At 38.4% G+C, this 16,395-nt stretch overlaps 1 protein-coding gene across 4 annotated transcripts in view; it reads right to left on the minus strand.

Annotated features, from left to right (window-relative positions):
- Positions 1-5,010: 5,010 nt before the first annotated feature.
- The window catches only part of LOC127425396 (zinc finger transcription factor Trps1-like), a 158,933-nt gene continuing 147,548 nt past the window's right edge, over positions 5,011-16,395 (minus strand). For all 4 annotated transcript variants that reach the window (XM_051671379.1, XM_051671380.1, XM_051671381.1 and 1 more), the window contains one exon: positions 5,011-8,897. In XM_051671379.1, coding sequence (XP_051527339.1) covers positions 7,746-8,897 — 1,152 coding nt within the window. In that variant the 3' untranslated portion in view covers positions 5,011-7,745. The remainder of the gene's footprint in view (positions 8,898-16,395) is intronic.

The following is a 16,395-nucleotide window of genomic DNA, read 5'->3' on the forward strand; positions in this document are numbered from 1 at the left end:
AGGAACTAGTTTCCCCATAGGTTGTCAGTGTAATGACTCTGGTGGGCACATTACAAAGGTTCCGCCCTTCACACCAGTGTTTAGGCTATATTAACGGTAAATGCGTTAATCACGATTAAGGAAAATGTATGCGTTAAACTTTTAAAAATTAATCACATGCGTTAACGCATTAATTCTGACAGCTCTAATTTTTATCTAAAATACTTTGTCTATACTTTTCTTACTTATAAAGCTCTTATGGTCTATGTAGAGCTCTATAAAAATAAATTAAATTGAGTTTTATTGGGGATGTTTGGAAAAAACAGCATAAGAATTATGTAGTACCATTAAGAATTGGCTAAAGTGTTTTAGATCAAGACAACCACTTTTGTGTATGGTCAATTTTTCCGTTTTTATCTTCCGATTATGGGTTGACAGCTAGTATATATTCACAAAACTCTACACCATTTCCAATTCAAAACGATTGCACTGTTGAGTTGTAGCCTACCTCTCAAAACTTGACTGGTGAGGAATGTGGCCTGAGTGAATCAGCCAGTCCTTTGAAAAGAATGTTGATGGGATGAGTACTGGTAAAAAAAAAAAAAAAAGAAAAAAAAAAATGAAGGGCACCAACAAGGTGCATTGTGTTTCATTGAGCAATGACACTTTAGAAAGCCTGCACAGCTTATAAAAGGTCAGTCGAGTAGCCGTGTTTTACCAAGATAAAGGCCTGTGCACAGCGTACATAATCACGCAGTTATGATAAAGCCCATTGTGTTCAACTGTCTATTGTGACTTATATTCTAAAAAGGCGGGCATATCTTTGTGTGCACTTGAGAAGACACAACAGTGAGGGATCTCAAAGTTACTTCTGCTTATCGTTGAATTAGGCAGTGTCCTAACTGTCCTGCTAATTGACAGGTATGTTTTGACTCTAATCCAAACACTGAACGAGAGCTATGACGATGATAGAGAAGGTTATAGGGTTAGAACATTAATCAGAAAACAGAAAGCAAGTAGCAAACATAAATTGTTCATTTTTCTTGCATAAATGCACTCCAGAGTTGTTGGTCTATGACAAGGTTTATTTATTAATTAATGTTTTAAATAATCTTAAAGTTGGATAAATGCCCCAAAGCAGAACTTATTGTTGTTTTAGTGTCAAAATTCAAATGGCTGCAGACCAACCTTTAACATTTTGCTCGGAAAAGGATACATTCTGTGTGATGCTTAATTAATATTTTTGGCCCATGTTTCATTTAACATTGAAATTGTGAATGTAAAATGAAAATTATAACTAAACGTGTAAAAAAAAAAATCTAGAATGAAACAGAATGCAGGTGTCTCAAGACGTCTTTGACACAGCATCTAAAAAACATGGCATTCCTTTGCGAGATGCTGAACAGCGCAGATGCACACCAGAAAGCATTTGCTGTAAATGCGCACCAACAGTGGCCACTTTAAAGTAGGGTTGCCAACTCTTCGCCACTCATCCCTCTTTTATAAAAACAAGAAACAAAAACATGGTTACAGTAAGACACTTGCAATGGAAATGAATGGGGTCAGTCCATAAATGTAAACATTTTCAATAGTATAGCCACAAGACTTAAACGTCCAAGATAAAACGGGACATTTGGTAACCTATACTTAAGTGTGAGCATTTACAGCTCCATATCTCCACCCCGGATGACCTCAGGAGTATCACGTTGGACAACGATATGTTTAATATTCAAGGGGCTTTCTCCATCTTTGACAGAATATTGTTTACATGCAAAGCAACCTCTTTTGGCTGATAGATAATCGAACTGCTCACCAAGGGCACAGCACTGATGAAAATTAAGCTAGGGAAGGGGGGGGGGGGGCTGGCTGGCATACACTTAGCTGCAAATCAGCTCATGACCAATTTTGCTTTTGTATAAGCTGGTGAGGAAATATGGAGGAAGTAGTCAATCAGTGGCAAGAATATAGGGAACAATGGGAAAGAGGAGGGGAGGACTGCTTTGTTGATTAAATAAACGAGGTGGAAATATTAATGTGCCTGTTTATTAATTGGTCTGTATAAAACTGTTTAAGCAGATACAGTAGATCGCAGTGCGATAGTCTCTAAAGATTTTAAATGTCTTTGCAGGCTTCTTCAACAGAGAATTCTATGAAGCTGTGTAGCTAACTCCAAATTTCCAGAAGCCAACCAAAGCCTCCAGCATCAAAGCCTGCCTGCTATAAAGCTCCTGACTATGAGGCCACAACTGTCACATCTGAGTGACAGTTACTCTGCCAGTGTCCCACAGTGTGAAGAGCCGAGTGGCTGTGTGTACAAGAGTCCTGAGAGAGGTTGTCTTCAAAGAGTCACTCTGTCCTGTGTCTTTAACATCCACTGGCCAAGCACACTGAGGTCGGGGACCTTTCCTCAGGGTTTGGATGGCCTTTGGCTTTGAAGGTCAATAAAGTGTTAGTGGGAAAAAAAAAACAAGAAAGAGAGTGGGAAAAAATGGAAGCCATGAACGCTTACATTAGCAGCTGTCACTGTAAGAGAACCTTTTGAGAAGAGGTTATGCCAGTTGTGGACAGCATTCAACATCTCTTTTATCTCAAAGGAATGTTTTGATATCACTATGTAACACAATTTTTGTTCCTGGGTAGTAAGTGTTATTTCCTAATTGCTTATGCCTCAAAAGTGTAGAAAATGGCTATTATTCCCCACAAACTTTGCTTTTGTGACCAGGACAGTGATATTTAGAAATTTACCTATTTCCAATGAGAAAACGGGTGAATTTGTGTCTTTTCATTCACATCTTGTTAAATTCAAGGAGAACATGGGAGCATACTCGGAGGAGCAAGGCGAGCACTTCTATCAGGATATACTGGACTTTGAACGCCGCTACCAAGGACAGTATAATGAGAACATAATGGGAGACTACATTTGGGGGCTGATTCGTGAAAGTGATTTACAGTATAATCGTAAATCTCGAAAAACTACTCACTTTTAAATCTTTTGTAGTCATTTTTGTATTACTTTAGTATAAATACAAAGTTTTTTCTGACTTTATGTGAACGAAAAGACTCATTGGATATAGGTAAATTTCAAAATATCACTGTCTGGACACAAAAGCAAAGTTTGTAGGGAATAATAGCCATTTTCTATACTTTTGAGGCATAAGCAATTAGGAAATAACACTTACTGCCCAGGAACCAAAAAAAAAAAAAAAAACAAACAAACAAACATGAAAGAGGTCCATATGACTTATATGACAACGATGAGCCATATAATAACTTTAGAAATGTTATGTGTTAGGAAATAATGCAGTTGTTTTTTTGTTTTTGTTTTTTTGTTTTTGCAAAGATGTAATTTGCACATTATATCTAGTCATATCAATAGTTTTTGAAAACTCTGAGGTATATATAAGGTTTTCATCTTTTGCTTGTTTAGAAACACAAGAATCTAACCTTTGTTTTAACTCTTTAAACTCTGGTGCATTTTTTGGCTGCCGCACACAATTTTTCAAACTCAAATATAAAAGTTCACCATTCACACATACTGTGGACTAATTGCAAAAATTGTGATTATAGTCACATTTTTGAGAATGAGAGATTTCAGCTCATATATGACTTGTCCATTTAGGTGCTATGTGAAAGACTTTTTTTTCATATAAATATCTCTACCCCAGCAGCTCTGGGGGGGTCGCTAATTTGCGACCCAAATGTTTGTATGTAACATAAATGCAGAAGTGATGGTTATCTCTGAAAAGGTCAGATTCTAAGCTTTCAAATGATACCTCATATGCCAGACTTATGTATACAGGGGGAAAAAGTAAAGATAAAATTTACTGAATTTTATAATATTACAGTTTCATTCAGAAATAAGATTAATCATGATTTTTCTGTTGACAGCCATATTTTTTAACCATAAGAAATAAAAACAAATTTGGCTTCATATATTATGCAAAAAATAAATAAATACAAATTCAAAGTATTTGGGTAGCTCAGCAAGTAAAGATGCTGACTACCACACCTGAAGTCACAAGTCAGGCTAAGCAACCAATTGGCCCAGTTGCTAGGGTGGGTAGAGTCACATTGGGTTAACCTCCTCATGGTCGCCATAATGTGGTTCTCACTCTTGGTGGGCGCGTGGTGAGTTGTGCATGGATGCCGTGGAGAATAGCGTGAAGCCTCCACACACGCTAGGTCTCCGCAGTACAAGCCTCAACAAGCCACGTGACAAGATGTGTGGATTGATGGTCTCAGACGCGGAGGCAACTGAGATACATCCTCCGCCACTCGGATTGAGGCGAGTCACTACGCCACCACGAGGATTTAGAGCACATTGGGATTGGGCATTCCAAATTGGGGAGAAAAACTAAACAAAACTTCGAAGTATAAATATCTCCTTCCTTGCAATGTACATACTATTAAAGAATAATTTTTATTTTTATGTAGTATCTTTCTAGTGAGTTTCTTCTTGCCACGGTCACCTTTAGCTTGCTCAATGGGGTTTGTAAATTATATATATCTTACATGCCACTATATATGTATAACTACCTCAGTATTTTAGGAAGGGGGTCCCTCTTAAAGGGATCATTATATTTGGGGTTCTTGGCATCAAATAGTTTGAAAACCACTGCTTTAGACTGGCATCCTGCCTACCACAACCAGACCTGTTCTTACTGGCTGTATATTATGAGCCCTTAACCAACAGTCTTGTAGGGCAAAAGACAAAACAATTGGACAGCGATCAATAGCAGTTTCACACAGCGCTGTGAGAGATCAAAGGTTTCATTTGGATTGCATGTCATGTGACTCGGTGAGCACAGGGATACTGCAATTCACTGACTTAAGTTGATCAACCGTCAAAAGGTTAGATCCAGCTCTCCAGATTAAACAGAATAATCAATAGACCTGAGTATATGCCCAAGAGTAGTAGCCACTGAACAGTGAACACAAAGCACCCTTGTTAATTTAAAACAGCAGAAAAAATTATGAAAATCAGATTTCACTTAATTTAATAATTTATTAAATAGTTTTAGTGGTGCAAAGTTTGTTGCATTCTAAGAAAAAGTATAGGCTAAAATTAAGCTCTACCAATTCATGCCATTATTTGATGTATTTATGCAAAACAACAACAACAAAAAAAAAAATTATGATTTAAGATAAATGCTTTCAGATGAGACAATAAGTGAAGGCGCACACAGCAAATTGCTAAAATGTTTTATTATTGTATTAATTATTATTATTATTATTATCATCGTCATCATCATCATTATTATTATTATTCAAGTTTAGATGTAACAGACATCTTTGCCATCTTTATTGAATCTTTTTGCATGTAAAAACCTACCACACAAAAATAAAAACAAAGGTGGCAGGTAAAAAGAAAAATAAATCCTAAATCATCATCTATGCACTTTAAATGCAGCAAGTGTAAAAACAATAACATTCTAAGAATAATGGTTAAAACATTTACATATTTATGCCCTTTGCCTTGACCTTGGCCAAACAAGCTTACAGGCTTCATCAAATACTCCTTGTATTTTAATATTGCGAAAGCCTTGCACAAGACCTTCAAAAATAGGCAAGATCTCTTTTATTTATTATAATGCAGTACCTGTACTTAGCATGCTAATAACACATTTGATCTTTCTTCCTTTCCAATAAACAGAGTAACTGAAGTGCAAGCATGAACATATTTTCAAATTAAAGAGAAAGAATGGCCATTTAGAGATAAAACAAAACATAAAAATAAACAATTCTTTAAGTTATATAATACCCAACTGTATAAATGGTCTTGTGTAAAGCAATGGTTTATAATAATCAGTTATTTTTCAAGAGGCATTTGAAGTTAAGCAGCGTTGTAAGGTTAGTTTCAGAGAAATACATAGAGAGCAAATTAGGCATTTGTAGCCTGAACCTCTCTCCCTTTTTCCATTTGATATAAATAATGTCAGACTAGACCCAACTCATTGAACATATGGCCATGAAAAGGGGCAAGTGTGTAGAAGCATAGATGAGTGGACAAAACAAAAAAGAAAGACATTTGTCAAGGGATGTTCAAATGATTTAAAGCCTATTTTCCATTAAAACAGAATGGAAAGCTGAAGAGATGCATACATGGCTTTACAATATATCAAGCAGTTGACTTGATAAATTATGTTTCTGATTAGAGATTATTTTTGAGCTCACAATTTAAGATGTTTTTTTTTTTTTTTGTGTTTTTTTTTTGTTGTTTTTTTACAGGTAGACAGTTGTCCACTCATGATAAAAATGGCAAAAGGAGCATAAACCAATGCACAGCCAGGTGAAACAAACTATAAATAACAATGTTATGTCTCTTTGAGACAACTGCCATTGAAAGGCACCAGAAAGACCTGCAATTATGTTCCATCAACATCACAATCTTTAAACAAAATTCTTTAAAAATTCAATTGCATTTCTGTTGGTAAAACCACTGAAAACTAATCTGAGAATTAGAGGTGGAACGGAATAAATTTAGACTTGCTTATTATTTAGAGCCTTGGCTCCCAAAAACACCAAATAAAGCACAGCCTGATCAGCTTCCCTTGAACTGAAGTATCAGAGGAACAGGAGAAAAATACAGGAAGACTTTAGTCCAATACAAGTTACTTAATTTACAAAGCAAAAGTACATGGTAAGGAGAGGTAACAGGAAAGGACGACGCTTGGAATGCATAGTGCCCTTTTGCGGCCAAGGACGACGAGAAAAACAAAACATAGTACTTTTGTTAAATGTTCCACCTTTGGAGGAAAAGAAATAAAATGTTATGTCTTACTGTTTTCGTGGAAAAAGTTAAGTCAAAATAGCAGGTGTTGCTACATTTGCAAATGTAAACGTTTTTCAGAGCCAAGCTCAGGGCCCTTATTCAGATGCAAGTTCAATGTTGCATATTAACATTTCATGTAGAAAATACTTTGGACAATATATCAGGCACTGATAATATGATTTTACTATTAACAACCTAGAAAATTGTTTTGTTTTTTAATTCCTTCCCAAATTTCTAGAGTAACAAGAATTGCATTTATTCAAGCAACTAAGGCAGCAGCTTAAAAGTTTTGATGGAATTGTGACTTGAGTTACCTAACCCTATCTCTTCCAAAAAACACAACAACAAACAGTAAATCTACAGACATTTAGTATAATGTTAATGAGAGACAGTAAGACTAATCTAATGTTGTCTATTTCAGCCACACACATTCCCTGAGGATGCTGGATGTTTTATTTGAGGACGACAGTCATTTATGCTGTTGCCATAGTGACAGACAACTGCCACATTTTCCTACACTGAACCACAAACGCAGAAACATCCTCATTTTTTTTTCATTTTTTTTTTTCAGAATGAAGTAAGAGAACTTTCCAAAAATCAATGAACACACACACAACAACAATAAAAAAAAGCAATAATTAAATTTGAGTAGATGTACCTTGCTTGCTGAACTGCCTTGTCAAAATTACATATCTTGATTAAGGAAAATATATCTAAATTGAGTAGCTACTTGTACCGATGTCTTCAAAAGCAGTTCTTGTTCATTACAAGTGGAAATAGATAATAGCTTTTTGTGTTTGTGAGCTCCCACAGAAATGCTATACTGATGGAAGTTTCTTACATTGGCTGATTAGGCACCATGATCCATCTTGGCACATTTTGAGCAAAAAGTTCAATGTATTCATTCGTACACTGGTTTAGACTGGTGAGTCTCCCATTGGGTTCCTCACTGCTCTAGCTATGCTAGGACTGCAGGTATACTAGACCATAAAGCTCATTGGTTAGAGGGGTTGGCGTTTGCCTCAGGGGCTGCCCGGTGGAGGCCTCGCTGGATGTGGGTTGTGAAATCGTACTTATCAGTGCAAGCATGCAGGCAGATACTGCACTGGAAGGGCCCACCATCACCATGGCAACTCATGTGCAGGGCGTACAGGACCTCGTCCAGGAAGACAATGCCACAGTGGGCACATTTGCTGGACAGTTCATCTTGTGTGGCCTGATCAACCTTTTCCGGTTTGGAGACTTGCGAAGCAGAACAGCCCTCTTCGCCTTCCATGGGCCGATCCATCTCCTTCTCCCTTTCTGATACAGGTGATGCCTGTTTCTTTTCCGCAACTTTTTCCTTGGCAACAAGGGCCCCATTGGGGGTCGGACTGGGTTTGGAATGCTTGATGGCCAGGTCGAGTGGGGTATCACTCTCAGGTCCAGAGGTCAGTGGAGGTGGGAAATGAGGTGGTAAGCTGAAGGTGGGGTAAGGCACAAAGCTTTGGCACGGATTGGGAAGGCCAGCCACATGGCCTAGGTAGTGGCCCGGGTTGCCAGGCACAGACATCTTATACTTAGTCCAGAAGCGCAACCAGTCTGTTTCACTTTGCAGGTCATTGTGGAGGAAGGGTAGGCTGAAGAACGGGTACTGATATTTCTCGATGGGGCTCCCGGGAGGAGAGTAGCTGGACTGCTTTGATGGACGCATATACTTCTCGATAGGGCTGCCCCGTTCTGAGCCACCCTTGCCATCGCTGCCCTGGGGTCCAGCACCAAGTCCATTAGCCTCAGCTCCTCCATCTGCAGGGCTCTTGTGCATGTGCAGTGGAGGCATACGCTTGTGGATTTCCAGCGTCTGGTTGACAAGGAAGGCGTGGGTGGAGCGGGGACTCGGGTGACTTTTGGTCCCTGAGGAACCATAAGTCTCGAATTTTCCAAGCTGGACTTGGGACTCAGACCGTGACAAAGAACCATCAGATCCAGATTCTTCAGTTCTTCTCTCCAAAGGGCTGCCATTAAGGCGTTCCTCACTGTTGACACGCTGCTGCTTGGACCCCACCTGCTCAGACGGTACAGGGTCGGGGTTTAGGCGCTTACGTGTCCGCCGACGGATGATCTGCTCACCATTGTTTTGCTTGATAATGTTCAGCGGTCTGGGGGTCTGAAAAAGAGCAAAGGATTCTTCAGTGCTATTTTGAAAATGCATGTCTGTGCATTGCATGCAGAAATACAATTTTAAAAAGTGTAACCTTTACATATGCACTACATGGTCATCAGTTATGTGGACATTGCTAATCTAATTAAATGCTTTACTATTCCGGTGAAGACAAATTTGCAGAGTAATGGCAAAATGTAGTAACTACACATTTTGTCAAAATTTTGTTATGACTGAAATTGGATCTCCTAGACCATGATCTGTCCTGTGACAGACGGGTTTGGATCAACTATGCTCGGACTCTGAGAAAACAGTGTGAAAATTTGATAAGCCACAACTTTTTAATTCAACCAGCACATACAGTATGGGTGTGGTATTCAGGTGTACACATACTTTTGGCCATGCAGTGTATTTAATAATGAATCTAAACGTCCCCTTTTTATTGGAATACTCAGATGGGGCCCAAAAACAAAAGACTAAAGCCAGAGCGCTTATGTTGAAAATTTCAGGTTTTTAATCACTGATTTGGGTAAGCTTTTAAACAACCTCCATGAGTGTTTAAAAAACACAAAACTGGACAGGACTGTATCTATTTTTAATGCCTCATAAAAAGGTCTTTGATCTAATATTGTGATTTTAGTGAAATGATTTATCCCTTCTGGGAGTCTGAGGACACACTCTTGTAATTAGGCTGGTTAGCATAATAATCTGCCATCAAAAGGCTATTAATTACTGCTTTGTTTTCATTGGACTATGTAGCCTAGCTCAAATTTCAAGTAGTTCAGTGATTTTACAAATGCAAATAAGTGTTAACTAGTAAAGTACACTCTTAGTCTCTTCAAGTTAGTGGTTTTAAGGAGTTTCTATAAACCTTAGCCCGGGCAGATGGCATATTTGATTTGCCAAAAATGAAAACGAGGCTTTCAGGGACAGACGTACAGTCTGTTCAATGGATTGTACTGTTGTGTACCTGATGTCAATTGTTCAGCCAACAAAATATTGAAAATCAATCTTTCAAAAAAAAATTCTGTGGACAAAAAAAAAAACTCTGAGAACTGAAAATGTAAGGTTAAGACCTCTGCAAAAAAAATAATAATTCTGGAAAACAAAAAAATCAGTCACCACTCATCTTTGCGTCTGCTTTCCATACAATGGACGAGTATTGGTGATTGAGAGTAACATTCTTCCTAACATCTACTTTTGTGTTCCATGGATATAAAAAAAGACATATGGGTTTGGAACAACATTAGGGAGAGTAAGTAATGACAAAATTTGCATTTTTTGGTGAACTATCCCTTTAAAACAGTACAACACATTGAAAGCACAATACTTCTATCACTCAAAGCCTAATTTTTATTCACGTCAAATGAAATACAGCATCTACCCTGCACAAATCCATGGACAGCCTGTGTTGGAAGAAACAATTATAGAAGTGATATTGGATTAATTGCCAAAACTAGACTGAAATCAAAGGGTGAAACTTTCCAAGAATAAGCCTGAGGTAACGGTACTTTACATCATTTATGTCCATACTAAAATGGAAACTACTGTGGTTGGAGAGATGTGCGATATTTCCTGCAACAGAAGGGAAAGAATGGAACACTTGTATTTTCAGTCATTACTGATTCATCTTGACTAGTCTGTAATCTATTTTTCTGAGCTCAGATTCCACCATGCCTCTGGTAGGCAGTGGCACAGGTGGAAAAAACTTCAGTACGGTGACGCAACTAATCTCGTCCTCTGTTATACAGCCAGACAGGTTCTTCCATGTCCTCACTCGCTGCCAAGATCACCCACGACTCACCCGAAGCCAGAGATAATTGGCAGAAGAAGAGGGCAAAGGCATGTCACCCCCCTCCACACTCTCCCCCATCCTATAATTTCTACAGATCTGTGGAAGGCACCCCACAACCACCACCCTATTGCTTGTTGACTTTGAGGTGGAGACACTTGGGGAATCAATCATGTATGGATGCAACTTGCCTTAGTAGCACCCAGATCCACCATCATATTCCCCGGGAAATTAAAGCAACCCCTTTCAAAGAGGAGCAAACTGAAGAGAGGCTTTGGGAAGGCTAAGTGTTTTTAGTATGACAGAGAAGGAGCATATAATTCTCTTATACCCCGAACATTTTCTCCTTAAAAGATGTAAAATTATTTATGCAAAAATGTAGCTCCAACAAATCCCCCTCAAACTAGTCTTTGGCTCTGTACCATATGTTTAAGGTGAAGAAATGGGAGATGCATATTTTGAAGAATGTTTGGCCACTGGGGGACAGAGTTAAATCTAAAACAAATCTTACTGTGCTGCTTAAGTTCAGTTAATGCCCTGTGATAGATGGTGTTAGAATGCAAGCTCTGGCTCTTTTGAACATGTCAGACTGTCTGTTTTGAGAGAGGAAGGGGATGAAAGTCAGACAAAAAGAAAGAGTGCCCTCTACTGCTGGGCCATGTCAGGCCCTCTTTACTCACTCTATAGATTTGGATTCTCTCCTTTCTTCTTCTCTGATTCTGTTTTATTTTATAGGTATTATAATAAACAAGTGATGGTGCTCAATTTGTCAACTGGCTTATCACAGAAATGAGTACCTGACATTTAACATTTCTGTTTTAAGTATTAAATCAGAACAGAGGCAATAAAAACTCAGATTTCACAGGCTCTGATTATATCTACACTTCTACACCACAACAAACTGACAAAATGTGGACTAAAGTTCAAATGTTATCATAATTTACTCACCCCCAATGTTGTTCCTATTCCATATTATTTTCATTCTTCTGTGGAACATACAATGATACCTTAGGCATAATGTTTGTGCTTCTGTTTTCCATACAAGGCAAGTAAATAGTGATTTATACTGCCAAGCTTTGAATAAAGGTGAAAAATCACCATAAAAGTACCTTAAAAGTTGTCCAAATAACTTGGCCTCTATACTGAAAGTGTTCTGAAGCCATATGATAACTTTGTGAGGAACAGAGCAAAATTTAAGTTGTCATTCACTGATAAACTTCTACCCTGCAGTAGCTTTTAAATCCCATTTGCAGTCGCATTTTTAAGACTTTCTGCGTAACTGTTGGTAACTTGACAAGTGAAAACAAATGGCATTTGCTGTAAATTACGTCAAACCTGGTGCGACATGTCTAAAGGTGCTCTTTTTGAATTGAACAAGCATAAATGACATCTCTTTTTGTGTTTTACAGAATAAAGAAAGTAATACAGCTTTTGGATGACATGGTGCTGAGTAAATGAGTTTTTTTTTGTTTTTTTTTTGAGTGAACCATATGTTTGGTGGCCCTGGCACATTTATTGGTGCTGCATCAAATACAAACTTATACTCTGCATTTTATGGTACAAAGAAAACCAGAATATATTTCTGAATTTAGTTCTGTATTTTGTGCAAACATTGCTTCTTGTGTCCCATGTGTAGGACATGAATGCAAAAATAAATAAATAAATACAAAATGTATAGACATGAATAAAAAAAAATATTCTAAAGAAAGTCTTCCTGTTTTTTAATAATAAATATTACTGATCTTTACGTCAATACAATCACAGCTTGGCAAGATCCTTTTCCTCTCTATGAAAAATATATTAAATCCTAAAACAGCCCTGAGGTATCTTGAAGAAACTGTCAAAAGTACTTCACTCTTTTTCACATACTCAGCAACCTTAAATATATCTCTATTCATTTCATCTCATCTTGCTTCAACAGTTAAAGTACCTCAGACTTAAAGAACCGTGTATGAAACCAATAAAAGATGTTTTATAATACTGAAAGGCGCATAAGGTCAGTCTATAAAAAAAACAACCTTTTGCTATTCCAGAGTTTACAACTATTTCTTTCTACCTTTTGGGTTTTCTTGTTTCAAGGGGTGGTCAAATGTTAAGGAGCTGCGAAAAACGATTTTTAAAGAATGTTCCACATAATCTTGTCTGCGTCCCACAAAAAAGCTCCAAGTTAAAAACCGAGGCGGACGCGAGTTTTATGTCGGACACTGACGCACAGCTGTGCGCATGTCGAGCCCTATTATTAGAAGATAAAATCTAAGAGACATTTATTACTGCAATGTGTTTTGGCCCAGACCTCCATTTAGGGCCCTCTACAGTGTGGTTTTATGAGGTGCTATTATGAAATGATTTCTGCACAGCGTATAAAAGTTTTTATTCAAAAGTATAAAAAATACTACTGTCGGGCTGACATGAAGGGCAAAGTCTCCTCTGGCCTACGTAAGTGCAGCATCAGTGAAACAAGCATCCCGATTATTTATGAAACCAAGGATCTGAAAGACTACGAGAAGATCTACTAACCCCCCACCCCACCTCCTTCCCTTCTCTCCTCCAGTAATATAACTGGCAACTATGAATCAGCAGCCAACAGCTAAAACGAAAAACAGAAACATCAGACAAACAAACAATCGCACAGCCAGTGTTTTGAGGGACCCTGCGGGCTGTGATTTCTCTGCATAGTGTTTATTAGCTTCTAGTGGAATGTGATGTACACAACCTGATTGTCCACTGCAGAAGCTACTTTTTGGAAAAAGAACACAGTGAAGAGCACAACAATTACTAGAAAAGTGCGTGCCCCACTGGTGATTTAGTCCACTGCTAGAATGTATAGGTGTTAGATCATCTCACCAAAAAGTTATGAGAGTTATTTCATCAAAGGTGAGCATTGAGCTAGAACTGATGAAATACAGACCTATGCTATTGCTATTTTTATAGAAAAGCTGAGGGAAATCAAATCTTTTGATCAGTCTTCCAGTGCTGGATGTAATAATTTCTTGTACAAATTTGAATAAAAAACAAATGTTTGGCTTTGGTCTGGGTTTACCAATTATAGTAAGTAATAACAATAAGATAGGTACATTTCTTGAAGAAAATGTGAGTGGTGCTTGCCGTGGCAAAATAAGTCACCACAATGTCCCATTAACTGCCCCAAGTTGAAAGAGGCCACCCCCATGACTGTAGGATGCTCTGGTGCAAAGATATTGGTGTTGTTCCATGGTTGCTAGGGTGTTCCATCTGGTTGCTAGGCAGTTTCAAGGGTAAAAATAAAAAGGCTGCTTTCTATCTCAAGTCAAATGAGCCAACCCGGAAGTCTCTACGATGTTCTGGTGCAGAGATGTGTGTTTTGCTACTCGGTTGCTAGGGTGACCCCATCTGGTTGCTAGGCAGTTACCAGGGTGATACTTAAAAGGCTCCTTGCTAGCCTTAGTGAAATGAGCCAATCCGGATGTCTCTACGATGTTCTGGTGCAGATATACATGTTTTGCTACTCGGTTTTTAGGGTGACCCCATCTGGTTGCTAGGCAGTTACCAGGGTGATATTCAAAAGGCTCCTTGCTAGTCTGAGTGAAATGAGCCAATCCAGAAATCTCTACGATGTTCTGGTGCAGATATACATGTTTTGCTACTCGGTTGCTAGGGTGAGCTCATTTGGTTGCTAGGCAGTTACCAGGGTGACACTCAACACAGGGACAGTGTTATTCTAGAGCACATCTGATTGGACAAAACTCTGTATAATTCTAAAATGCATTTGATTGGACAAAACTCTGTATAGTGCAAGATGAAACATATATATTATAGGTCCATATTCCCAGAAATGAGAGACTGTACATTTTTTAAAGTATATCTGACAATATCTGGTTTTGTCAACTTTTCATGAGGTCTTTAAAAGATGAACACCAACCAGGCTTTCCATTAGCTGGTAATACCAGTTTGTTACCTTTAAAACATCCCAATGTCAAAATAAAAAAAATGTATGACACAATGTCCGGTGAAAATATTAACACGAAGTGTCAGCAACCCCTTTAGTTGATGACATAAGTGTACAGTGTTACGCCATCTCAATGCTGACAGCGCTCCGCTGCCACAGAGGTTTTAACAACAGCTTCGCAGCAAAACACTTCATGCTATGTAAAATCAGAGAAAAATAGTCATAAAAGTAAAGAGCAAGAAATTAGCCAAGGTGAAAAAAATTATATGACCTAACCTAACCTAACAATTTTTCTTGTTATAATATTTCTTTGTGAACAAAAAGATGTGTGGCACATTGCAGTTTAGCTTTTTACTTTGCCCTATGTTTTTGTGTTGAATGTTTTTTTAAATTGAAAAGCAGCTAATTTTTCCAATTTGTCTGGTAAACTTTATAATTCCCGTACACGTTGGCTGGCACCAAAATTTCTTAGCGGAAACTCTGACACTGTCACAATAGCTGTCCTCATTATCCACCAAAGAATGCAAGAAAAAAAACAAAAGATTAGGAGAAAAGAATATTTCCATAATGAACTGTTAATATTTTAAATCCAGTAATTCAACAAATTAGAAAACCACTCTTATATTTAAATGAAACACTACTTGATGACTGAGAGGGTTTTAGATACTTGACAATCAACATGATTGAAGTTGATGTACTGCTGGTAATTTAGCCATATCAGACGTTTGTCGACAGCAATGTCTATGCATTAATTATCACGGGAACCTGAAGATTTTAAAGTGAACATTTTCATTCCTGTAATGAAGTGAAATCAACCAGATAAGTGCAAACAATTAAGTCATCTAAACAACAATCAACAAAAATTCCATAAATAACTCATTGTTCTATGAATAAGTGTGCTTGTAAGCATTCATTGACTGTGGGTCTGATTAGGCCCAGAGAAGTACTACTTACTAACAACTGAAGCCACCTGCCCAGTTACACTGTGTTCCACTCGCATGAAATTCATCTTCCTGGGGCCTTTTAATATCAGTGTGATCTTGGTTGTAAAGTTGTCAAGAATTGTTCCTTTCTCCCTTAAAGTCATGGCCACCCTCTTTGTTGTTTCTCTGTCCCAGGCAACCTAACTACAGCTTTAAACACCCCCAGAGTAAAGACTTATTGGAGTGTACAGCTGCTTCATCAATGCATGATGGAACTCCAACATAAATGTCAAAGTTAGAAAAACTTCCATGGTCAGGAAACTTATTTACTCCAGACAGAGTTTAATGTGGGGCAGTAAATGGAGCGTACAGTATTTCAAAGGGCCGGCTGTGAAGCGGCCATTGATTGCAGCCTCTCTGATGAGGTGGTGCGGACAGACAGGCAGATGTGAGCGGCCGTGCTGGGCCGAGTTAGTACGACTCAAGTCCGCTCAAACCACCAGGTGGCATGGCCCCTGAAAGGGTCTCTTGTGATCCAGGCACTGCAGTGCCTGACTGCCTTTCCCCAGCCGACCACACTGATTCAGTCGGGCCCCTGTATCCGAGCCTGTGCCACCCAGGCACTCGTCCCAATAGCCTGGGGCCTCCAATGCATGCTTCCAACGTTGCATATCGAGACAGTAAATAAAAGAAACACTCCACTCACAGAACTAAACCAGTTCTGAAGAATTTCCAAAGATTAGAATGCAAAACCAATGTTAAGTCCAGCAACAGACTGGCCTAAGCACAATGCTTATCTTGTTTCTTAGGTTTAATTGCTCACATGTTGTCGACTTTGTTTATCCATTATGTTTATCCAGACAT

This window comes from Myxocyprinus asiaticus, chromosome 34, assembly GCF_019703515.2.
Source record: "Myxocyprinus asiaticus isolate MX2 ecotype Aquarium Trade chromosome 34, UBuf_Myxa_2, whole genome shotgun sequence".
NCBI classification, from domain to species: Eukaryota; Metazoa; Chordata; class Actinopteri; order Cypriniformes; family Catostomidae; genus Myxocyprinus; species Myxocyprinus asiaticus.